This window comes from Ranitomeya variabilis, chromosome 7, assembly GCF_051348905.1.
Source record: "Ranitomeya variabilis isolate aRanVar5 chromosome 7, aRanVar5.hap1, whole genome shotgun sequence".
NCBI classification, from domain to species: Eukaryota; Metazoa; Chordata; class Amphibia; order Anura; family Dendrobatidae; genus Ranitomeya; species Ranitomeya variabilis.
The window spans coordinates 126,493,295-126,518,528 of record NC_135238.1 but is presented as its reverse complement, the minus strand read 5'-3'; the positions used below and the strand labels follow the sequence as shown (position 1 = coordinate 126,518,528).

Below are 25,234 nucleotides of genomic sequence, written 5' to 3'. Positions count from 1 at the left end.
GAATGTATATAGGGAAGTTCCCCTTAAACCGGGTTCAGAACTCTCCCTTCCAGCCTGGAGTCAGAATGTGTTGAATGTACAGGTTACCTGCCAAAGGGATTCTCCTCTTCCTCAGGCATGGCATCACCCTCCCCGAGAGCAAGGCAATACCACTGTGGTACCTGAACTCCTGGGATGCCACATTAGCACATGATCATACTCGGATAACGCCTTATCCGAGCATGTTCGCTCATCATTATTTATTACAGGTTACTGGTGCAAAATTGCTTAAAAAAATCAGTATATTTTAACCATATCCACAAGTTTTTGGGAATCAGGGCGTATGTTAACTGAAAATGGGCAATTGAAAGAACCAAATTCATTAGGAGGCAAATATCAGTGTACCCTTCATCAAGAATTGTAAGGAAAAAAACAGTCTTGATAAATTGAGGCCAAAATCTCCCTTTTATCTCACCTAACATAGAAATCTGGATAAGATATACATTCTCTTTTGGATTTCTCCCGCTGCATGCTCACAGATGTTATTATGCAAGGTTTAACTGAAATTACAATAGAAAATGTCCAACAAATAAAGAAAAAAGATATACTTGAAAACTATTTTATTGAGTTAAAATTCAGTTATTTTCTTGAAGGATCCAACCCTAGCATTTGGAGCACCCCAGTCAGTAAATCGTCTGTACTCTCCTGGTCTTAGACAATATTGACGACCTTTATAATGTGGAAGCTCATAGAAAATCCAATAGCCATCAAATACATTGCAGGACTGGATGTCATGGTGGTCAAAACAATCAGAAACTGAAGGACAGTCATCCATTGCTTCCAGCATTTTGCCCCCAAAATTATTTCTTTCATAGAGTCTCAGTCTGAAAGATCCGCTATACTGTAATGCAAGAATGAAGTTAAAACAACACATAAAATTTAACATCACCTTAGAACTATGACAGGCAATCTACAGTATTGATTTGTATTTCCTTGGATATTTCTAGTCATTTATCAATTTTTTTCCAATCTGGCAAAGTAAATATGGCATTAAAGAGCTTTCTACTTTCAAGAAAAGAACCAATTTGCATAATTATACTTTTGGATAATTATCTATAAGACACCTCAAATAAGTTATATACACAATATAGCATCAAGGAGTACAAGACTCTTCCAGTAGTTGCATCAAAGACATTTACCCAACAAACCAGTGTCATATTTTGCACCAATGAAAAAATCTGAAATAGTGCTATCTATAGATACTTGCCTAGCAGAGGAGATATTGTAATCATTAGTAGTGTTGAGTGATACCTTCCGATATGCAAAGGTATCGGTATCGGATTGGATCGGCCGATATCCAAAAAATATCGGATATCGCCGATACCGATACCCGATACCAATGCATATCAATGGGACACAAAATATCGGAATTTTTCCCAGGGTCTGAAGGAGAGGAAACTCTCCTTCAGGCCCTGGGATCCATATTCATGTATAAAAATAAAAAATATCGATATACTCACCCCTCCGACGGCCCCGGTTCTCACCGGTCCAAGCATCTGCCTCCGTTCCTAAGAATGCAGAGTGAAGGACCTTCGATGACGTCGCGGCTTGTGATTGGTCGTGTGACCGCTCATGTGACCGCTCACGCGACCAATCACAAGCCGCGACGTCATCGAAGGTCCTTGACTCCCTGCATTCTTAGGAACAGAGGCACCGCTAAGAGCCAGGGTCCGCCAGAGGGGTGAGTATATCAATATTTTTTATTTTTATTATTTATTTTTTACATGAATATGGATCCCAGGGCCTGAAGGAGAGTCTCCTCTCCTCCAGACCCTGGGAACCATACGCACCACACACACTTCCGATTCCGATTTCCGATATCGCAAAAATATCAGAACTCGGTATCGGAATTCCGATACAGCAAATATCGGCCGATACCAGATATTTGCAGTATCGGAATGCTCAACACTAATCATTAGAGATGATTCTCCCAGGGTGAGTGGAGTTCCTTTACTTGTCCACCCTGGCTTGTCAAATGATGTAATTTGGGTACCACTTACACTTGGCTCTTAAATGTCATTGTTTCAGTGAGGTGCTGCTATTGGATACAACCATTCCAAACCATTCCATCCATTACTGGATAAATACCAATCAATGTCTAATAATCTCTCTACATTGTTCTATTGCTGCAGCTTGTCCCCACGAAGAAACCACTGAAAGACTCTCTAACATCAAGAAGCTTTATAGATGATCTTCATTCCAGTGATGTTAGCTAAAAAGCTAAAGATCTCCCTGTACTTCTTCCTGAAAAACACCATGGCACTGCAAAGACTCTACTTGGAGCAGTACAAGATCAAAACAGAACTTTCTAAGACTCCCTTCAAGGCTCTTATTTGGTCAGAGTTTTCTCTGATTGGTGCCATGAATGAAGACGACAGTTATCCTCAAGCTGAAAGAGGTTGACTAAAAGAATGCAGGGCATGAGTTCCTTTATGTTAGGTCAGAAGATGGTCATGAAACAAGAATTTTCCAAGTCTGAAATGCTGGGCATCTTGTAATTTATTGCTCGTATGTTTTACGTTACATTTGCCTCAATTGGAAGTGATACTGGGAAATGGTTTAGCAGTAAACTAGGACTCTTTATTTTCTTTGTTGATAACTGCTTTATACAGCCGAAAGAGTAGATGGTGACAGTGTCCAAGAGAAATCCATGCATCTTGGGCAAAAATATCACAATTTTCCTAAAACAGTATAACACTATAATGAGCATTTTCGACCCACATGGTGAATGAGAACGGCATTTAGACTGGCCAGTGGTCTGCTATTGTCTGCTTATACCAGGATCTGTTATCAAAAAATAGTTTTCAACACTTGGACTAGACATTTTCTTTAGAGAACTGTCATGATCTCTGCAGGCAGAGATCATAGCAAGCCTATAGAGGGACAAGCTCTCGGAAGATGGAACTATACTGACCATGAACTAAGCCTGCCGCGCAACTAGAAATAGCCAGGTAGCATTTCCTATTTATCGCTAGATGCCCAGCTCTGGCCTAAGACCTAAATAGCTAGCAGAGGGAAATATAAGACCTGGCTCACCTCTAGAGAAATATTCCAAAGAAGACAGTAGCCCCCCACATATAATGACGGTGAGTTCAGATGAAACAACAAACGCAGCAGGAAAATAGTCTTAGCAAATTTGAGGTCCGCTTACTAGATAGCAGAAGACAGATAGTATACTTTCATGGTCAGCAGAAAAACACTAACAAAACACCATCCAGAGATTACCTTAAACTCTGGCATTAACTCATAACGCCAGAGTAGCAATCCCTGATCAACGAGAGCTTTCCAGACACAGTAACAAAACTTCAGCTGTGAACTGGAACAAATAGGCAAAACAAAACATGGACAAAAGTCCAACTTATCTAGTAGTTGTCTAGAAGCAGGAACAAGCACTGAGAGGCATCAGATAACATTGTTGACCGGCAAGAAACCACCAGAGAAATGAGCTTAAATAGCGACACCCACTACTGATGGAATCAGGTGAAACAGGAAAGAGGATGACAAGTCCAATTCCACAAGCGGCCACCGGGGGAGCCCAGAATCCAAATTCACAACAGTACCCCCCCCTCAAGGAGGGGGCACCGAACCCTCACCAGATCCACCAGGGCGACCAGGATGAGCCCTATGGAAGGCACGAACAAGATCAGAAGCATGAACATCAGATGCATTGACCCAAGAATTATCCTCCTGGCCGTAACGCTTCCAGTTGACCAGATACTGGAGTTTCCGTCTGGAAACACGAGAGTCCAAAATTTTCTCCACAACGTACTCCAACTCACCCTCAACCAACACCGGAGCAGGAGGCTCAACTGAAGGTACAACAGGTACCTCATACCTGCGCAATAACGACCGATGAAAAACGTTATGAATGGAAAAGGACGCAGGGAGGTCCAAACGGAAAGAAACAGGATTAAGAATCTCCAATATTCTATAAGGGCCGATGAACCGAGGTTTAAACTTAGGAGAAGAGACCCTCATAGGGACAAAACGAGAAGACAACCACACTAAATCTCCAACACAAAGCCGAGAACCAACACGACGATGACGGTTGGCAAAACGCTGAGTCTTCTCCTGGGACAACTTCAAATTGTCCATAACCTGCCCCCAGATGTGATGCAATCTCTCCACCACCGCATCCACTCCAGGACAATCCGAGGATTCCACCTGACCGGAGGAAAATCGAGGGTGAAACCCCGAATTACAGAAAAACGGGAACACCAAGGTGGAAGAACTGGCCCGATTATTGAGGGCGAACTCTGCCAATGGCAAAAAAGCAACCCAATCATCCTGGTCAGCAGAGACAAAACACCTCAGATATGTCTCAAGGGTCTGATTAGTCCGCTCGGTCTGGCCATTAGTCTGAGGGTGAAAAGCAGATGAAAAAGACAAATCTATGCCCATCCTAGCACAGAATGCCCGCCAAAATCTAGACACAAATTGGGTACCTCTGTCAGAAACAATATTCTCAGGAATACCGTGCAATCGGACAACATTCTGAAAAAACAGAGGAACCAACTCAGAAGAAGAAGGCAACTTGGGCAGAGGAACCAAATGGACCATTTTAGAGAAACGGTCACAGACCACCCAGATGACAGACATCTTCTGGGAAACAGGCAGATCTGAAATAAAATCCATCGAGATGTGTGTCCAAGGCCTCTTAGGAATAGGCAAGGGCAACAGCAGTCCGCTAGCCCGAGAACTACAAGACTTGGCCCGAGCACAAACGTCACATGACTGCACAAAGACTCGCACATCTCGTGACAGAGAAGGCCACCAGAAGGATCTTGCCACCAAATCCCTGGTACCAAAAATTCCGGGATGACCTGCCAATGCAGAAGAATGTACCTCAGAGATGACTCTGCTGGTCCAATCATCCGGAACAAACAGTCTATCAGGCGGACAACGATCCGGTCTATCCGCCTGAAACTCTTGCAAGGACCGCCGCAGATCAGGAGAAACGGCCGACAAAATTACTCCCTCCCTAAGGATACCTGTGGGTTCAGAATTACCAGGAGAGTCCGGGTCAAAACTCCTAGAAAGGGCATCTGCCTTAACATTCTTAGAACCCGGTAGGTATGACACCACAAAATTAAAGCGAGAAAAAAATAAAGACCAGCGCGCCTGTCTAGGATTCAGGCGTCTGGCAGTCTCAAGATAAATCAAATTTTTGTGGTCAGTCAATACCACCACCTGATGCCTAGCCCCCTCGAGCCAATGGCGCCACTCCTCAAACGCCCACTTCATGGCCAAAAGCTCCCGATTCCCAACATCATAATTCCGCTCTGCGGGCGAAAATTTGCGAGAAAAGAAGGCACAAGGCCTAATGACGGAGCAGTCGGAACCTTTCTGCGACAACACTGCCCCAGCTCCGATCTCCGAAGCGTCAACCTCAACCTGAAAAGGCAGATTCACATCAGGCTGACGCAACACAGGGGCAGAGGCAAAACGGCGCTTAAGCTCCTGAAAGGCCTCTACAGCATGAGGGGACCAATTAGCAACATCAGCGCCTTGTCTGGTCAAATCAGTCAGTGGTTTAACGACATCCGAAAAACCAGCAATAAATCGGCGGTAAAAGTTGGCAAAGCCCAAAAATCTCTGAAGACCCTTAAGAGAGGAGGGCTGAGTCCAGTCACAAATAGCTTGCACCTTGACGGGATCCATCTCAATGGAAGAGGGAGAAAAAATATACCCCAAAAAGGAAATTTTCTGGACCCCAAAAACGCACTTAGACCCCTTCACACATAAAGAATTAGACCGCAGAACCTGAAAAACTCTCCTGACCTGCTGGACATGAGAGTCCCAGTCATCAGAAAAAATCAGAATATCATCCAGATATATTATCATAAATTTATCCAGAAAATCGCGGAAAATATCATGCATAAAAGACTGGAAAACTGAAGGGGCATTAGAAAGACCAAAAGGCATGACCAAATACTCAAAGTGGCCCTCGGGCGTATTAAATGCGGTCTTCCACTCATCCCCCTGCCTGATCCGCACCAAATTATACGCCCCACGAAGATCAATTTTAGAGAACCACTTAGCACCCTCTATACGAGCAAACAAATCAGTAAGCAATGGCAATGGGTATTGATACTTAACAGTGATCTTATTCAGAAGCCGATAATCAATACATGGTCTCAAAGAGCCGTCTTTTTTTGAGACAAAGAAAAACCCAGCTCCCAAGGGAGAAGAAGATGGACGAATATGTCCCTTTTCCAAAGACTCCTTTATATATTCCCGCATAGCAGCATGTTCCGGCACAGACAAATTAAACAAACGACCCTTTGGATATTTACAACCCGGTATCAAATCTATGGCACAATCGCACTCACGGTGCGGAGGTAACGACCCAAGCTTGGGTTCGTCAAAGACGTCTTGATAATCAGAGAGGAACTCAGGGACTTCAGAGGGAATGGACGACGAAATAGAAACCAAAGGTACGTCCCCATGAATACCCTTACATCCCCAGCTCAACACAGACATTGCTCTCCAGTCCAAGACTGGGTTGTGAGACTGCAACCATGGCAATCCCAGTACCAAATCGTCATGTAAATTATACAGCACCAGGAAACGAATAATCTCCTGGTGATCCGGATTGATACGCATGGTTACTTGTGTCCAGTATTGTGGTTTATTATTAGCCAATGGGGTGGAGTCAATCCCCTTCAGAGGAATAAGAGTCTCCAAAGGCTCTAAATCAAAACCACAACGATTGGCAAAGGACCAATCCATAAGACTCAGAGCGGCGCCAGAGTCAACATAGGCGTCCGTGGCAATGGATGACAAAGAGCAAATCAGGGTTACAGACAAAATAAACTTAGACTGAATGGTGCCAATGGAAACAGACTTATCAAGCTTCTTTGTACGCCTAGAGCATGCCGATATAACATGAGTAGAATCCCCACAATAGAAACACAATCCATTCTTCCGTCTAAAATTCTGTCGCTCGCTCCTGGACAGAATTCTATCACACTGCATACTTTCTGGCGTCTTTTCCATAGACACCGCCAGATGGTGCACCGGTTTGCGCTCCCGCAGACGCCTATCAATCTGAATAGCCATTGTCATGGACTCATTCAGACCTGCAGGCAAAGGGAACCCCACCATAACATCCTTAACGGCATCAGAGAGACCTTCTCTGAAAGTTGCCGCCAAGGCGCACTCATTCCACTGAGTAAGCACAGACCATTTACGGAATTTTTGGCAGAAAACTTCAGCTTCGTCTTGCCCCTGAGATAGTGCCATCAAAGTTTTTTCTGCCTGAAGTTCCAAATGAGGTTCCTCATAAAGCAAGCCCAAGGCCAGAAAAAACGCATCCACATCGCGTAACGCAGGATCCCCTGCTGGCAATGAGAAGGCCCAATCTTGAGGGTCACCCCTGAGCAAGGAAATCACAATCCTAACCTGCTGAGCAGGGTCTCCAGCTGAACGAGACTTCAGGGACAAATAAAGCTTACAATTATTTCGGAAATTCTGGAAGCTAGCTCTATTCCCTGTGAAGAACTCCGGCAAAGGAATTCTCGGCTCAGATACCGGAGCATGTACCACAAAATCTTGTAAATTTTGTACTTTCGTGATGAGATTATTCAAACCCGCAGTTACACTCTGGAGATCCATTATTGTCAGGTGCACACAGAGCATACAGAGATTAGGAGGAGAGAGAGAAAAAAGACTGCAGCAAGGCAGACTGGAGGGAAAAAAAAAAAAAAAATTCCAGCAGACTTCTTATAACTCTCCTTTCTCAACCTGGGTCTTTAACACTTTATTGGCCGGTCAAACTATCATGATCTCTGCAGGCAGAGATCATAGCAAGCCTATAGAGGGACAAGCTCTCGGAAGATGGAACTATACTGACCATGAACTAAGCCTGCCGCGCAACTAGAAATAGCCAGGTAGCATTTCCTATTTATCGCTAGATGCCCAGCTCTGGCCTAAGACCTAAATAGCTAGCAGAGGGAAATATAAGACCTGGCTCACCTCTAGAGAAATATTCCAAAGAAGACAGTAGCCCCCCACATATAATGACGGTGAGTTCAGATGAAACAACAAACGCAGCAGGAAAATAGTCTTAGCAAATTTGAGGTCCGCTTACTAGATAGCAGAAGACAGATAGTATACTTTCATGGTCAGCAGAAAAACACTAACAAAACACCATCCAGAGATTACCTTAAACTCTGGCATTAACTCATAACGCCAGAGTAGCAATCCCTGATCAACGAGAGCTTTCCAGACACAGTAACAAAACTTCAGCTGTGAACTGGAACAAATAGGCAAAACAAAACATGGACAAAAGTCCAACTTATCTAGTAGTTGTCTAGAAGCAGGAACAAGCACTGAGAGGCATCAGATAACATTGTTGACCGGCAAGAAACCACCAGAGAAATGAGCTTAAATAGCGACACCCACTACTGATGGAATCAGGTGAAACAGGAAAGAGGATGACAAGTCCAATTCCACAAGCGGCCACCGGGGGAGCCCAGAATCCAAATTCACAACAGAGAACTCATTAGGACTTATGTACTACCAAGACATGCTGCAGAAAATGCTGAAAACAAGGACATAGTATTAAGAACAGTAAAGCGTTCAATTACAGGAACTGTTGTGTGGCAAGACACAAGTCTAAGAATGTCCTAGAAAGACTACTTGCAACTTTTATGAGCCGGCTTCCCACATTTACAATGACATTTCACAGTGAGTTAAAGCATATACATTGGTGGCTGCCAAGTGCAAAGCCTGCACTAGTGCCTGCGGACAACAAGAATGAGGATAAGTGTAGATCTTTGTCTCCTGCTGCAACCTGTTCCCCAGCCTTTGTCTCTAGCCTTATTTGTGTTCAGGCTTTTTCCTCTCTGAGTCTCTAGACCACCCATCACCCTCACTAATGTTACCACCTTTACTTTCCCATTACTTGCTTTAGTGACTTAGTCACTGGCTCTATGCTCCACACAGCCTCCCTATTATCTTGCAGTGTTGCTAACCCTCACTCCAACCACTGTTGTAGTCTTTTCTCTGGAGGTTTTTCACTCTCTTGTCTCTGCAGGTACCATACAGAGGAAGAGGAAAGGTTCCAAGAAGAATGAGATGGGGGTAATTGAGGACCTGTAACCTATAGAAGATTTGGAGAAGATAGTGAAGGAATTGGTGGAAGTGGTGGAAGACTGTAGTAACCTTTCAGACTTTCCAGTGGTGTGATTTTTGTATACGCTACAAGAATGAGTCTTGTTTTTTCTATTGGTCTCGTTTGGGCAAACAGTACTGAAGAGGTTGTCTTTCCTATGAGGGTGAGCCCTTTAACTCTTGTCTATAGCTGACTTCAGGATGCAGCCTGCTGTGTTTGGTTTGGCATAGTCATGTTTCAAGTTTCTTTAACTAGTCACACTTATAGGTGCACTACAGAAATGTTTCTTCCCGGAGAACTAATCTGTCTGCTTTTTCTAAAAAATAATTGCCTCTCCAGCTGAATCTTGAATTGCCTTCCAATGATTGACCTAGAATTTGCACTTTTATTCACAGTACATACTGTATATCCTATTAAAAGTTGCTATTTGCATTTCTATTAGAAATTTGAAAAGTAGACATGAGCGAATAAATTATTATACTTTCATTTCCATGCTCCTTTTGTAAACTGTTGTACTGACAATAACTAATCGTTACAGAAGGGTTTCACTCATATGTGAAAGAAATCTCAGAAATAAAGACACTTACTTGTGGGAAAGCTATACAAGATCTGATGGAATCATTAAATCCCATCCAATCATGAAAATTTGAATACTCTCCTCGTTTTAGAAAATACTGATACCCTTTATAGTTGGTGCGTTCATATAGCATCCAGCATCCTTTTATGACACGTACAGAGTTGCATTGACTGATATATAATTTCAAATTAGGGCAGTCTTTTCCACATTCATAGAAGCCACCTTGGAAATGTTTGCCTTCATACAAGATTATCTGCATCTACGAAAAAAACACAAATTATTTAATGTGCTGTTATCTCTGAGATACTATTACTTTAGCTATTTTGTTAAACAGCTGTTGTAGAGTGCAATACCAATATTGTATGAAAATTATAGCGACCATATTTATAGGATTTTTATTTTTATCTTTGTAGTCATGTCATGAAACAGGTACTGTAATCTTCAGCTACATTCATATGACCTGATGCAGAGAAAATAAAATCCAACCCAGATTTGAAGGGAAATCTGTGTCAGAAATCCACGTTTACCTGGGTTTCATTAATGGGTTTAGCACTAATTTTAGAATCCATGTGTCAATGGTTAAAATCTGTGTAGAATCTTCTTCAGCAAGTTAGAGGTCACTTCTTTATTTTCTTTGACAAATACTCCAACTTTGTAGCGTAAAATTGAGCAATGTTTCAATGATATCACTGATTTTTCATTTAAATTAATGGGAGGCAATTTGGGAGTGCATTTCATAGTAACGTGAATGTGACTTTAGGTATTTTCACAGGAGTTTTCTATGTGTATTTTTAAGCAGATCCACTCTAAAATCCACATTCAAAACCGCATGAAATACTCTTTGAATTTTCTTTGTTGTGGATTTTGGAGCAGTTCTGCTACAAATTCATTTTAAGAAAATGTCAGTAAGAACATACCATTAAACTTAAGTTTTTAAGTATGCAGGTATGAATATTATGCAACTTAAATTACACATTTAATGTATTAAAAAGGTGGCCATAGTTACCACTTGAATAATAGCATTTTGTTCTCAGCCTACTCCATTAAAAAACAACAATTTCCATTTCGGATTTTTAAGCAGAATAAAAAGAAAAAAAGAGTTATCCATCTATGTAATATATTACAATATTCCATACTATATAAATCAGTTAACTATATTTAAAAAATACATTACTAAAGTAGCATATAATCTAAATTTCACTATTTGAACAGAACTAAAATGTCTCACTTAACATTTTTACCTTCACCAATGTGTTATAGAAGATGTAACATGGATAAGCCCTCAGTACAAACAAATACAGGGGGGCAGTGTCCTTTATATACATTTCAAAGGTCACACAATGAAGAACATTTCACCTAATGAAAGGACTGAACAGCTCTGCTTTGTACCCCTTATGTACCTCTACAACATTCTTTTCAGTATGGTTCAAATGTTATTGTCAAGTGATCAGGCTTTCTAAAGGGAGATTCTAGATTATGGTTACATGACTATAATTTAACAAGAACAAATAGATCTGTCTCTGAAGACTGACAGTAGCTTAGGTTACCTTTCCTTGACAAAAAGGTCATATAATGATGATATCTTTCCTGTATATAATGATCATTCATTCATAAGACTCATAAGAATAACTCCAATTGTAGCTCTGTGGAAATTATACACTTGGACACTAAGTTTTAAAAAATTACAACCCTAAAAGTATTTAAAGCAAGGTTTAGGAAAATAACTCATCAAGATCTTTCAAGCAAAGAAGAAAGAAAATTGAAATGTGTCATTTTTTAGGATATTTAATCAGTTTTTTTTTGTAACAAAACAGTAAAACAGAAATATACAACTCAATTTGTTTCCTTGATCCTACAGTTTTTAGAAAAATATCATATGTAGCTGTAGTTTACATGGATCAGAAATTAAAGGGGACCATTGTGATATTTACAGGCACTAGAGTAGGTTTTTGAGACTTTGAGGTGCCAAAACATTTGAAAGACCCCAAGCTGACCCGAGATTCAATACTATATTCCTCAAGATATAAAGTTAGGGGTGTAGTGAGTATATTGATTCTACAGATGTTTTATAGAGTTAAAAGCAAATGATATGATGAAAACAAAAAAACATTTTTTTTACAATATACAGTATGTTGTTTTGGGCCTAACATTTTCTGAGTACAAAAATTCCCAGTATGTGATTTTAAACTGCTGTCTGTCACAACAGAGCTAAGAGAGGATGTTTTGTTAATTGTGGAATGAGTATTTTTTAATTGCTTTTTATTCCATTATTCCAGATGGAAGATAACAAAAATCAGCAATTCTGGCATACTTTATAATTTATTTTTTTACGGGGTTAACTGAGTTAGGAAAATATAGTTATAGTCATTGTTGATAGACAGGTTTTTCATCCCTTGCATTTGATGAGAATTCTTTCAAATATTCCCTAATAGCCAATGATATTTCTACCTTTTTGAACCTAAGGAAAACCATATATCCTCATAGAGTGCGCCAAATTTTCATAGGGAGACATAGGCCATATAATGCATCCCTGGAAATTTAAATATGCAAAAATTCTCTTCAGAAAGAAAGCTGACTGGAGCTCATAGCTCCATCTGTTGTAAGTAGCAATTCTAGATGTCAATATTCACCCGTTAAATGGCCTTGTTGCTAGGGATGTTCCTGTCTGGCCGGCCAAACAATTAAAAACAGTTCAGGTTTGGGTACCCGGACCTGAACCCGACCCCATTCACTTGATTGGGCGAGCACTGAGCATTTCTGGGTTTGCTCGGTCGGAGCTCAGGTCTCTGAGCCAATCAACATGTAGGGATTGTGTGCAGTGCACTGTATTGATGCAGCCATCTTTGTTGTGGTATTACAGTGATTGGCTGGGTGCACAGCGTCATCAGGTCTACAAGAGACCTAGTGCCGCAATGCTCGGCTGCGGATTCAGACAGTGTAGGGAGAGCTGCTGCCGAGATAGCATCAGATTTGGGGATTTATTAGTGTGGGTCTACCATCATAGAATCCACAAATCCAGCAAAACCAACAGTTCTTCTAATTACTAATTACGGAGTATATAGATTGCAATGCTAGGTAGGCAGGGGAGTGTACGTTGCTCTATACATATCAGTGCAAGGCATGCAGGTACTATATGTGGGTACATAGATATCATTGCATACATCAAGAGGGTCCATTCCATTACTGTCTACTGCTGCTGCTTCTGCCTATTACATATATACCTAGCCCCAGGCAGAAATAATTTTTTTGGCATCTTAATCCTGATTATTTTATTCCAAATCATTCCAGAGCTTCCTCCTTTTTTTGCTTGTTCACATATTGAACAGTGTGGTTCCTCTGTCAGATGCTTGATCTATCTGTGCGCTACAAAATGGGCCTCTCACGCCTCCATTCCACGGTATTTTCTGTCCGTTACCCTCATTCTATACAGTATTTTTTGGGAAAAAATACTAAAATACAAGCCACATAGTGAGCATTGTGGTACCTCAGTCAGACCCCTGATCTATCTGTGGGCTACAAATTGGGGCATTTCAGGCCTACATTCCACTGTATTTGCTGTCTGTTACCTTCATTCTATACAATATTTTGGGGTAAAAAATACAGGCCACATATTGAGCATTGTGCTTTCTCTGTCAAACGACAGATCTATCTGTGGGCTCCAAATTTGGGCATTTTAGGCCTACATTCCACTATATTTGCTGTCAGTTACCCTAGTTCTATACAGTATTTTGGGGAAAAATACAAAAATACAGGCCACATATTGAGCATTGTGGTTTCTCCGTCAGACGCCAATCTTGATTATTTTTTTCCAAATAATTCCAGAGCCCCTCTTTTTTTTTTGCTTCTTCACATATTGAACAGTGTGGTACCTCTGTCAGATGCCTGATCTGTGGGCTCCAAATTTGGGCATTTCATGCCTATGTTCCACTGTATTTGCTGTGTGTTACCCTCATTTTATACACTATTTAGGGGTAAAAAATACAAAAATATAGGCCACATATTGAGCATTATGGTTTCTCTGTCAGACGCCAAATCTATCTGTGAACTACAAATTTGGGCATTTCAGGCCTCCTTTAAACTGTTTTTGCTGTCTGATACCCTTGTTCTATACACTATACAGTATTTTAGGGGAAAATATACAAAAATACAGGAAACATAGTGAGCATTGTGGTTCCTCAGTCATACCCCTGATCTATCTGTGGGCTACAAATTTGGGAATTTCAGGCCTCCATTCCACTTTATTTGCTGTCTGTTACCCTTGTTCTATACACTATTTTGGGGTAAAAAATACAAAAATACAGGCCACATATTGAGCATTGTGATTTCTCTGTCAGATGCCAGATACTGCATATCTGTGGGCTCCAAATTTGGGCATTTTAGGCCTACATTCCACTATATTTGCTGTCAGTTACCCTAGTTCTATACAGTATTTTTGGTTAACAAAAAAATACAGGCCACATATTGAACAGTGTGGTACCTCTGTCAGACGCCTGATCTATCGGTGGGCTACAAATTAGGGCATTTCAGGCCTCCATTCCACTGTATTTGCTGTCTATTACCCTTGTTCTATACAGTATTTTGGTGTAAAAAAGCACAAAAGTTCAAGCCACATATTGAGCATTGTGGTTTCTCTGCTAGATGCCAAATCTATCCGTGGGCTTCAAATTTGGGCATTTCAGGCCTACATTCACCTTTTTTGAGATGCGATACCCTAGTTCTATACAGTATTTTTCTGTTTAATTTAAAAATATACACGCCACATATTGACCAGTGTAGTATCTCTGTCAAACGCCTCCTCTATCTGTGGGCTAAAAATTGTGGCATTTGAGGGCTCCTTTGAACTGGTTTTGCTGTGTCTTAACCTAGTTAATAACAACAGTTTGTTAAAAAAATTATCTACAGTCCAGATAATTTAACCCTAGCATGCGTATTGGAGGCCTTTTAGGCCCCCATGCTTACTTTTTTGCTATTATCTGCCAAATTACTTAAGTTAGAATTTTGAAACTCCAGGTAATCCTCAAGTATGTCGTTGTTGGTAATATCCAGTTGTTCATATAATTTTTTTCATAGGCATTTCGGTGTAACAGTGTTTTTTTGGTGAAAACCATATCCGTACGGACTGGAGGCCTTTTTGGCCCCCATGTATTTTTTATCATGTTCTCAGTAGTGTTTGTGTCTCAAGTAACTTTATTTGTACTCAGTAATGCTGGTGGAGGGGCCAGGGTGGGGATAATGCCATATGAGGATGTCATGTGATTTTTGGAGGGAGAGATAAGGCCATGACATCATCTCAGGTCCTTCTGAACACAGTAATGAGCTGTGTAGAGTAATGAGGACAGTATACACTGTGAGCTAATTGTGAAGAACCTGAGATAAGATAAGATGTTGAGAGGAAGTCTGATTCAGTTTCAGTTTCTCTGATTCTAAGAAGCCTGCAAAGGGTAAAGCTATTGAACTACAGACATCCAGAGAATTGTACAACACCTAAAAGAAAGTATAAAAGGTAAGAGGTGCTAAGGGTGAAAGGAGGGAGGGGGCACTTTACACTTACAGTGTGTCACACACAAGCAAAGAGAGGACAACCCTGATTGTGTTCATTGGGTTTTCTTTTAGTTTGCTAACATCTAGTCAGCAATGGCACAGTCTTCCTCCAAGCGTCTGAGTGACCAAGAGATTGAAGCAATTGTGTTTCACAGTGATGATGAAAGTGAACTATCTTTGTCCGATGACGAGTACCTGCCACTAGTGTTGAGCATTCCGATACTGCAAATATCGGTTATCGGCCGATATTCGCTGTATCGGAATTCCGATACCGAGTTCCGATATTTTTGTGATATCGGAAATCGGAATCGGAAGTTCCTATAAGTTCCCAGGCGTGTGCGGTGCATATGGTTCCCAGGGTCTGGAGGAGAGGAGACTCTCCTTCAGGCCCTGGGATCCATATTCATGTAAAAAATAAAGAATAAAGATAAAAAATATGGAAATTCTCACCCCTTCGACGGACCCTGGACCTCAGCGGTGCAACCGGCAGCCTCCGTTCCTAAGAATGCAGTGAGTGTAGGACCTGCGATGACGTCGCGGTCTTGTGATTGGTCGCGTGACCGCTCATGTGACTGCGACGTCATTGAAGGTCCTTCACTCACTGCATTCTTAGGAACGGAGGCAGACGCTTGCACTGGTGAGAGCCAGGGTCCGTCGGAGGGGTGAGTATATCCATATTTTTTATTTTTATTCTTTATTTTTTACATGAATATGGATCCCAGGGCCTGAAGGAGAGTTTCCTCTCCTTCAGACCCTGGGAACCATCCAGGATAGCTTCCAATATTTGTGTCCCATTGACTTGTATTGGTATCGGGTATCAGTATCGGCGATATCCGATATTTTTTGGATATCGGCCGATCCAATCCGATACCGATACTTTTGAATATCGGAAGGTATCACTTAACACTACCTGCCACCAGAGAATCAAACATCCTCAAGTGATTCTTCTTCTGATGATGAAGAAGTGAATACAGTGATCCTCAGAAGTGATAAGTAGAACATCCAAAACGAATGTTTTTTGGACAGTAATCCTACATTAGTCAGACATACTGCAATCCATTATATTGTGAGACCGGCTCAAGGAGCTGTGGGAAGTCCCAGTTACTTTTCCCCTAAAGACGTATCCTGTACTTTTTTTTTCTGACAATATTGCAGAAGAGGTCCATTTATGTTCAAACCTAGAAGGAAGACTTATCGCTTCTGCAAAAATTAAGTCCTGGAAAAATATCTCATAAGAGGAACTTTATGCATACTTTGGACTTTTACTGCAGGCAGGGAGTCAAAAATCGTATGATGTTCCAATACGAGAATTATTTCTGGACCCACTTTCTGATCCACACTATAAGGCGACAATGTCAGTGGACAGATATGAGGAAATTAGAAGACACATTCGATTTGATGATAAGCGAACACGTGCATTGAGGTTTGAAACCGACAAATTAGCCCCTATCAGTTATATATGGAACATATTTATCAAAAATTGCACCAAACTTTACAATCCTAGTACTAATGTTACAGTAGATGAGCAACTTGTACCGTTCAGAGAATGCTGCAAGTTCATACAATACATGCCCAGCAAGCCAGCCAAATATGGAATCAAAATCTTCTGGATGTGTGATTCTGCAAATTATTATGGCATAAATGGAGTAATCTACTGTGGCAAAGAGGTTGGTGCACCAGTACAGAAGGATCTTGGGTCTGAAATTGTCAAAACTCTTGCTGTTCCAATATTCAATTCAGGTAGAAACATGACTTTTGGATATGGGATGGACCCCACTCCTTCTTAAACCACCATAACTACTGTATAACTAGGTACTAAAATAAATACACAAAACACATTATTTTGGTTGTCAAAATGACCACAGCTTTTATTCAAATCACAGGATTAAATAATCACAGTAGGAGTCAGGTGGAGTGCTAGTACATTGAGATTCACAAGTACTGCGATATCCCCAGCTGTCTGACATACAGCACCAGGACAGAGAGCCATTAAGGGGCGGCACGCACTGGCTTGCCATTCAAGCAGAGCCAGTAAACTTTCAGGGCACCAATGACCCTATTATCCTCACTCCTGTGCTTAACCACTGTGCCCGCCCCTGATTGATGTTACCATTACAACGTCCTTGAGGCTGGCCACCAAAGCCGAGCCTGCTCATCACCATGAAGTTTTACATCCTCTATTAGTTAAAATAAGTCCACCTTAACTTGTCTGCAACTTCCACCTGACTCCTAAACTGCAAAGCCGTGACGGGTTATAAATTCCAAGTCTCACTTGACACTTTTTTTTTTTTTTAAATAATTAAATCATTTTTGTAAACTTAAAAACTAGAAGTCCCTGCAAAAGCATTAATGGGACTAAACTTGGCAAACCCCCGACTCACAAAGAGTCATCCTACAGCGCTCAGGAGAGGAAAAAACCCCTGTGGAGGAAACCTCCAGGGAACTATGGCTTAAGGATTGCCCTTCCCTTGGGCTTAGAAGGTTACCGCAAATAATAACTCTTTATAGCCAATATACAATTGAACATGGTACAAGATATACAATGACAAATTCAAAAATACAATAAAACATTTATCATTATACAAGCAATAATTAAAAAGTTTAAGGACAGAGATTATAAACAGGGCGGGAGGGTGGGTAATGTATCCTCCTGTCCATCCTGTGAGAGAAAGAGTGAGAGCCAGAGTTGCCTCCCCTATATAACCCCACCCTCCTCAGTAATACACCAGGCACAAACATCTAAACTTCCTCTTAAAGCAACAATACTCTTGTTTAAAATCTACACCGCAATACAAACAAAAGCTGCAGGAGTTCTCGGTCCACCCATCCCCAAGTCATGTCCACCTCTGTCTAGTCTCCGGTGGTTTCTTCACCATGGACAATTATTTCACCAATGTTGAGCTAGGCAATTTTCTGCTTCAAAAAGCTATTACACTTGTTAGTACTATCAAGCTAAACTGACGAGAAATTCCAGAAGCACTGAAACAATCGTCAGCGTCAGCGAGCACTTTATGAGAGTGTCTTTGGATTCAATAACAAAGCGACTTTGGTATCTTACAAAGTGAAGAAGGAGAAATCAGTGATTTTACTCTGTACCATGCATCACAATTGCAGTATTGACAGCAATGACAGAAAATTAAAACCAGAAATCATCCTGCATTACAATAACACAAAAGGATGTGTAGACAAAATGGATGAGATGGTGGGAGAATATTCATGCAAGAGGCAAACAAAACGATGGCCTGTAGTACTTTTTTCAAATATGCTTGATGTAGCAGCCCTAATTTCATTCATCATTTATACAGAAACTCATCCAGAATTCCATGCATGGAGAAAGGACAGGGGACGCCTATTTTTGAAGGACCTTTGTCATGAACTTGTAATACCTTAGGCTATGTGCACACTTTGCGGGGTCCTCTGCGGGTTCTCCCGCAGCGGATTTGATAAATCTGCAGGGCAAAACCGCTGCGGTTATCCCTGCAGACTTATCGTGGTTAGTTTTGCGGTTTCCGCTGCGGGTTTACTCCTATACTATTGATGCTGCATATGCAGCAATATGCAGCATCAATAGTAATGTTAAAAATAATAAAAAAAAATGGTTATACTCACCCTCTGATCTCCTCGGCGCTGCACGCGGCGGTCCGGCTCCAAAGATGCTGTGCGTGAAGGACCTTCGTGACGTCATGGTCATGTGACCACGGCGTCATCAAGGTCATGTGACCGCGACGTCACCGCAGGTCCTGCTCGCACAGCAACCCTGAGACCGGACAGCCGCGTGCAGCGCTGAGAGGTGAGTATATCATTATTTTTTATTTTAATTCTTTTTTTTACACTAATATGGTTCCCAGGGCCTGGAGGAGAGTCTCCTCTCCTCCACCCCGGGTACCATCTGCACATTATCCGCTTACTTCCCGCATCGTGGGCACAGCCCCATGCGGGAAGTTAGCGGATCAATGCATTCCTATGGGTGCAGAATCGCAGCGATTCTGCACAAAAAAGTGACATGCTGCGGGTTGTAAACCACTGCGTTTCTGCGCGGTTTTTCCCGCAGCATGTGCACAGCGGATTGCTGTTTCCATAGGGTTTACATGTAAATGTAAACGCTATGGAAACTGCTGCGGACCCGCAGCATCAAAATCGCCGCGGATCCGCGGTAAAACCCGCAAAGTGTGAACATGGCCTTACATGATACAGCGAAGCGACGTGAAAGGCTTGCTAAAGCAAACTAAAGAAGCAATGAAACAGTGTGGCGTACAGTTTCAGATGATTCCAGGGCCAGGAGAAAGAAAAAGAAAGTGCTGTTTCATGTGTTCAAGAAACATAGAAAGGAAAACTGAGAGATTTTGCTCAATTTGTAAGGAAAATGTCAGCAAAGAACATTCTTCTGAAAAAATAACTTGTCAAAATTGTTTGGAAGACTAATATAATTAAAAAGAAACATAATAGAAATGTAGCTGCAGCTAGTTTGGCATAGATTTCTATGCGTTTTTGTGCATTTTTTCATATGTTTGTGTGAAATTTTGAAAAAAAAAATTTGGGGGTTGTTTTCGGTGAAAAATTATAATTAAAATTTTGTTTACTTTCTTTCAGTTTTCTTTTTATTGAAATTTTTTGATGATAACAAAAAACAACAGTATAAGCAAAGTAAGAGCACACCAAAAAGTATAATAACATGTGTCTAGTTAGTATGGTAAGCTCTAATTACATATAATTTATGAGTATATATACTATTATTGAAAATGAGTCTACCGACTTTTTCATACTTGTTGACAAAAGATTAACTTTAAAGATATAAGAAGAGAAAAGGGTATAGGGAGAAATGTCGAGTATAAGTGAAAAGGGGGAAGGGAGAAGGGAGAGGAGTAAGTGGGTTAGGTCAGAGTGACACCTTGGGATATTTAATAATTTATGGCACTAACACAGAGTAAAATGAATTTTGGGTCCTAAATTGGGTCCAGAATTTCCAAGTGTTATGAAAATTATCTGTGGTATGATTAACTCTTGCAGCTAATTCCTCTATATGGAACAGTTGTTCAATTTTGGAATAAAGTTGGTTAGATGTGGGTATAGTCTTAGTGTTCCAACATGACGGAATCAAGGATTTTCCAGCCGCCATAATGAATTGAGCCATCTTGGAGGCATTTTTATCATTTGGCCAGAGTGGAAAGTTCAAAAGGATATTTTCTGGTTTCAAAGCGATCCGTTTTCCCAAGACCATATGTATAATAGAAGTAATCTCACTCCAGATTGGAAGGAGCTTCGAACAGGACCACCACATGTGCATGTAGGAACCATCTTCTATTCCACATCTCCAACAGTTAGTGATTATATTGCGATGCCATCTCTGAGTTTGCTTGGGTGTTATATACCATCTGGAAATAATTTTATAAGAATTTTCTTGAATACGCACACAAGTAGAGGGACCGTGTGAGTTTCTGTATATATATTTAATCTGTGTTTCAGAGAAGGAAGTACCTATGTCCTTTTCCCATCTGGCTAGGTAAGCACACTTCAATGGTGTTTCTATGCTAAGTAATGATTGGTATATAATTGAGAGGGTTCGGGTAGGGGCTTTCGTTCTTGCACATAAGGTTTCAAAAGGGGTAAGAGGTCTATCAATATCAACCAACCGATATGTTTGGTGAAAAAGATGAGAAAGTTTACTATGCTGCAAGAACGTTAGACCCGAGAGTCCAGGTATTTTTTTTAAATCTTGTAATGATAATAGAGCACTATCCTTAAACAACTGTTCAATTGGTATATGTGTGGCGGTATTAGGGAGTGAGTCCAAAAGATCTGAGATTTTAGTTAGTGGAGAGAGGGGTGGGGCTAAGGCCAGGTAAAGTTTCCCCCATATTTTGACTGTGGTCATTGTGTGTACATTTGTTAATTTGTATGAAGATAGATCTTTGTTTTGTCCAAGTAAAATAGAGCGCAAAGGGAGAGGGGACATTGCTTCTTCTATGTTTAACCATTGTTTATCGTCTGAATTTTTAAGCCAATGGATCGCTCATGATATATGTGCTCCTTGATAATATTTTACAATATCCGGGGCACCCATCTCTCCCAAGTCTTTCGGCAGAGTAAGGGTCTTATAATTAATGCGTGATTTACTTTTTTGTCAAATATAATTGAAAAATAAGGAATGTACTTTAGTTAGGTAAGAGAGGGGAATTTGGATTGGGAGCATGTTAAAGATATAAAGAAATTTTGATAATATTAAGCTTTTTGAAATGTTTTTTCTTCCTATCCAAGATAGGAATGTGTCTTTCCAGGAACGAAGTCGTGAAGCTGTGGCCACTAATAATTGATTAAAATTAAGAGCAAAGAGGTCTTTGTCAGATGCACATAACTGTATGCCTAAATATGTTAAGCTTTTCGTCTGCCAGGGAAAGGGAAATGCAGATTTAAGGCTATCCACTACTTTGATTGGTAATCCTAAGTTTAGTAATTCAGACTTTGTTTCGTTTATTTTGAAATTAGAGAGTTTGCTGTAACTCTCCAGGGTATTCATTATGGCTGGAATGTTCCTTAAGGATTTAGAGATTATTAATAACAAGTCGTCTGCGAACGCCGCTGTTTTATAATGCATGCCTTTAATTTGCAAACCTTCTATATCAACGCATTGTTGTATAGCTTGCAAAAGTGGCTCTAATGAAAGTACAAAAAGTAACGGAGATAGTGGACAACCTTGCCTTGTACCCTTGAAGATCTGAAATGAGTCAGTAAGGGTCCCGTTTAGTCTGATTCTAGCTGTGGGCTCAGAATACATTGCCATAATTGCAGTTATGGTTGATAGGGGGAAGCCAAATTTTGAAAGAGTTTCCTGCAGAAACATCCAGTGCCAGTGGTATTTTCTTTAGTTTTGCGTATTGCATCAAGTGCAGTACCTTATATGTGTTGTCTTTCCCCTCCCTCCCTTTCACAAATCCAGATTGGTTTAAGGAGATTAATTGGGGCACCACAACCGCAATTCTGTTCGCCATCATTCTCGCATATAATTTTAGATCCATATTCAACAATGATATAGGCCTATAACTGCCGCATTGTTCCGGATCTTTTCCTTCTTTATAAATCAAAGAAATTCTGGCTTCCAGAAACTGGCGTGGCACTTTTTCACCTCCCTGCAGAGAGTTACACATATTTAGAAGGTAGGGGAGCAAGATGTCAGAGTTCGATTTATAGTAATGAGCTGTGAAGCCATCCGGTCCTGGGGCTTTTCCTTTGGGGCATTTCGACAGGGCTGACTGGAGCTCCACAAGAGTAAGGCCATGTGCACACGTTCAGGATTTTTCGCGTTTTTTTCGCGTTTTTTCGCTATAAAAACGTGATAAAAACGCGAAAAAAACGCTAACATATGCCTCCTATTAGAAAAAAGCTTTTTTAAGTGGGCACCATAGAAAAGTATCCGGTATGTATCATAGGTTCTCTACCAAGCATGTAAAAACATATATGGAAAACTTTTGAGAAAAAGGTACATGCAAATAAGGTAGGAACACCACACGTATATAAGCAAAAAAATACAAAAGTTTATTTCTACACAAGAATATTACACACAATTTTTAAAAACATCTAAAAATACAATCCACTTGGTGGAGTGCATGCCCACTCCAATCTTTTACAATACAAAAATGTCTGGCCTTATAAACATATAATGCACCAAGAATAAATTATTTCACAACATTGCTGCATGAATCACATAAATATTCTATAGGTTCTGATATGTGGACCCTTGAGGTGGCGGTCCTATGACCCAAGTCTGATGTATATCCTTTTGTGGTTATCACCAGTCTGTAATTATAGAGCAATAGATATACAGTAAACTCCTATTTTGGATGGAGACACATGCTAAAGATCAGGTACCTGGCTACTTTTATATCCACAAATATGCTCATATATCAAATGGCCTGTGTCACCCTCGTGTCTATATCAAAAGGTGATATGCTTGGTAAAAGAGGAAAAAAAGAGACACGTGCTGGTATACTTAGCCCTGTCCAGTCCACTAAGGTCGCCCCCTCGTCCCATATGCAGCGGTGCAGCCAGTATAGAAAGGAGTGTGGAGTATGAAGACCCACGCGTTCCGACACACAAGGTGTCTTTTTCAAGGTGAGTACTCACCTTGAAAAAGACACCTTGTGTGTCGGAACGCGTGGGTCTTCATACTCCACACTCCTTTCTATACTGGCTGCACCGCTGCATATGGGACGAGGGGGCGACCTTAGTGGACTGGACAGGGCTAAGTATACCAGCACGTGTCTCTTTTTTTCCTCTTTTACCAAGCATATCACCTTTTGATATAGACACGAGGGTGACACAGGCCATTTGATATATGAGCATATTTGTGGATATAAAAGTAGCCAGGTACCTGATCTTTAGCATGTGTCTCCATCCAAAATAGGAGTTTACTGTATATCTATTGCTCTATAATTACAGACTGGTGATAACCACAAAAGGATATACATCAGACTTGGGTCATAGGACCGCCACCTCAAGGGTCCACATATCAGAACCTATAGAATATTTATGTGATTCATGCAGCAATGTTGTGAAATAATTTATTCTTGGTGCATTATATGTTTATAAGGCCAGACATTTTTGTATTGTAAAAGATTGGAGTGGGCATGCACTCCACCAAGTGGATTGTATTTTTAGATGTTTTTAAAAATTGTGTGTAATATTCTTGTGTAGAAATAAACTTTTGTATTTTTTTGCTTATATACGTGTGGTGTTCCTACCTTATTTGCATGTACCTTTTTCTCAAAAGTTTTCCATATATGCCTCCTATTATTTACAAGGTATTCCGCATTTTTTGTGCAAATGTTGCGATTTTTTCCGCGAAAAAATCGCATAGCAGAAAAAAAAGCAACATGTTCATTAAAAATGCGGAATTGCAGGGATTCCGCACACCTAGGAGTCCATTGATCTGCTTACTTCCCGCACGGGGCTGTGCCCACCATGCGGGAAGTAAGCAGATTATGTGCGGTTGCTACCCAGGGTGGAGGAGAGGAGACTCTCCTCCACGCACTGGGCACCATATAAGTGGTCAAAAAATAAGAAATAAAATAAAAAATAGTCCTATACTCACCCTCGATGTCCCGCGCAGTGTTCCCGCCTCACCGCTGCACGCTGCCGTTCGGTTCCTGTAGCTGATGTGCGGCGAAGGACCTTGCCGATGACGTCACTGTCCTGTGATTGGTCGTGAGCGGTCATGTGACCGCTCACGTGACCGTGACGTCACGGAAGGCCCTGTGCGCACAGACCAGCTATAGGAAGACGAACGGACGCCGCTGATGAGATGTCTGGGTGAGTATAAGCATTTTTTTATTTTTTTTATTATTTTTAAACATTCTATCTTTTACTATAGATGCTGCATAAGCTGCATCTATAGTAAAAAGTTGGTCACACTTGTCAAACAGTATGTTTGACAAGTGTGACCAACTTGTCAGTCAGTTTTCCAAGCGATGCTACAGATCGCTTGGAAAACTTTAGCATTCTGCAAGCTAATTACGCTTGCAGAATGCTAAAAAAACGCGAAAAAAACGGGAAAAAAACGCAAAAAAAAAAAATGCGGATTTCTTGCAGAAAATTTCCGGTTTTCTTCAGGAAATTTCTGCAAGAAATCCGCAACGTGTGCACATGGCCTAAATGGTTTAATTAATTGTTCTTGTTGTGAGGCAGAAAGGGTTGGGAGATTTAAAGTTTTCAAGAAAATTTGAATCTCATGCTTTCTCTGATTTTTCTCTTTTCCCCCTTCATTTAGGCACAATTGGTACAAGGATTTATAATAATTTAGAAATTATTTTTCTATCTGGGAATAATTCTGGGTAGTAGGGCCAGCTTTAGTTTTAATGGATTGAATGAACGTGCGAGCCTGTCTCTTTTTGATTAGTGACATGGTTAGTTTGGAAGCGATTTTTTCAAGAGGTAAAAAGCTTAGCTGATTGTTCTCTAAGGATATC

The 25,234-nt window shown here is 40.8% G+C and overlaps 1 protein-coding gene across 3 annotated transcripts in view; it reads right to left on the bottom strand.

The window, feature by feature from the left end:
- Window positions 1-584: 584 nt before the first annotated feature.
- The window catches only part of LOC143786368 (gamma-crystallin M2-like), a 30,371-nt gene continuing 5,721 nt past the window's right edge, over window positions 585-25,234 (bottom strand). The window contains exons 1-3 of one of the 3 annotated variants that reach the window (XM_077275704.1): window positions 10,976-11,009; window positions 9,745-9,993; window positions 585-880 (exon numbers count right to left, since the gene is read on the bottom strand). In XM_077275704.1, coding sequence (XP_077131819.1) covers window positions 608-880; window positions 9,745-9,993 — 522 coding nt within the window. In that variant the 5' untranslated portion in view covers window positions 10,976-11,009 and the 3' untranslated portion in view covers window positions 585-607. Of the gene's footprint in view, window positions 881-9,744; window positions 9,994-10,962; window positions 11,010-25,234 lie in introns of those variants that run through there. The other 2 variants (XM_077275706.1, XM_077275705.1) reach the window with 2 other exon arrangements.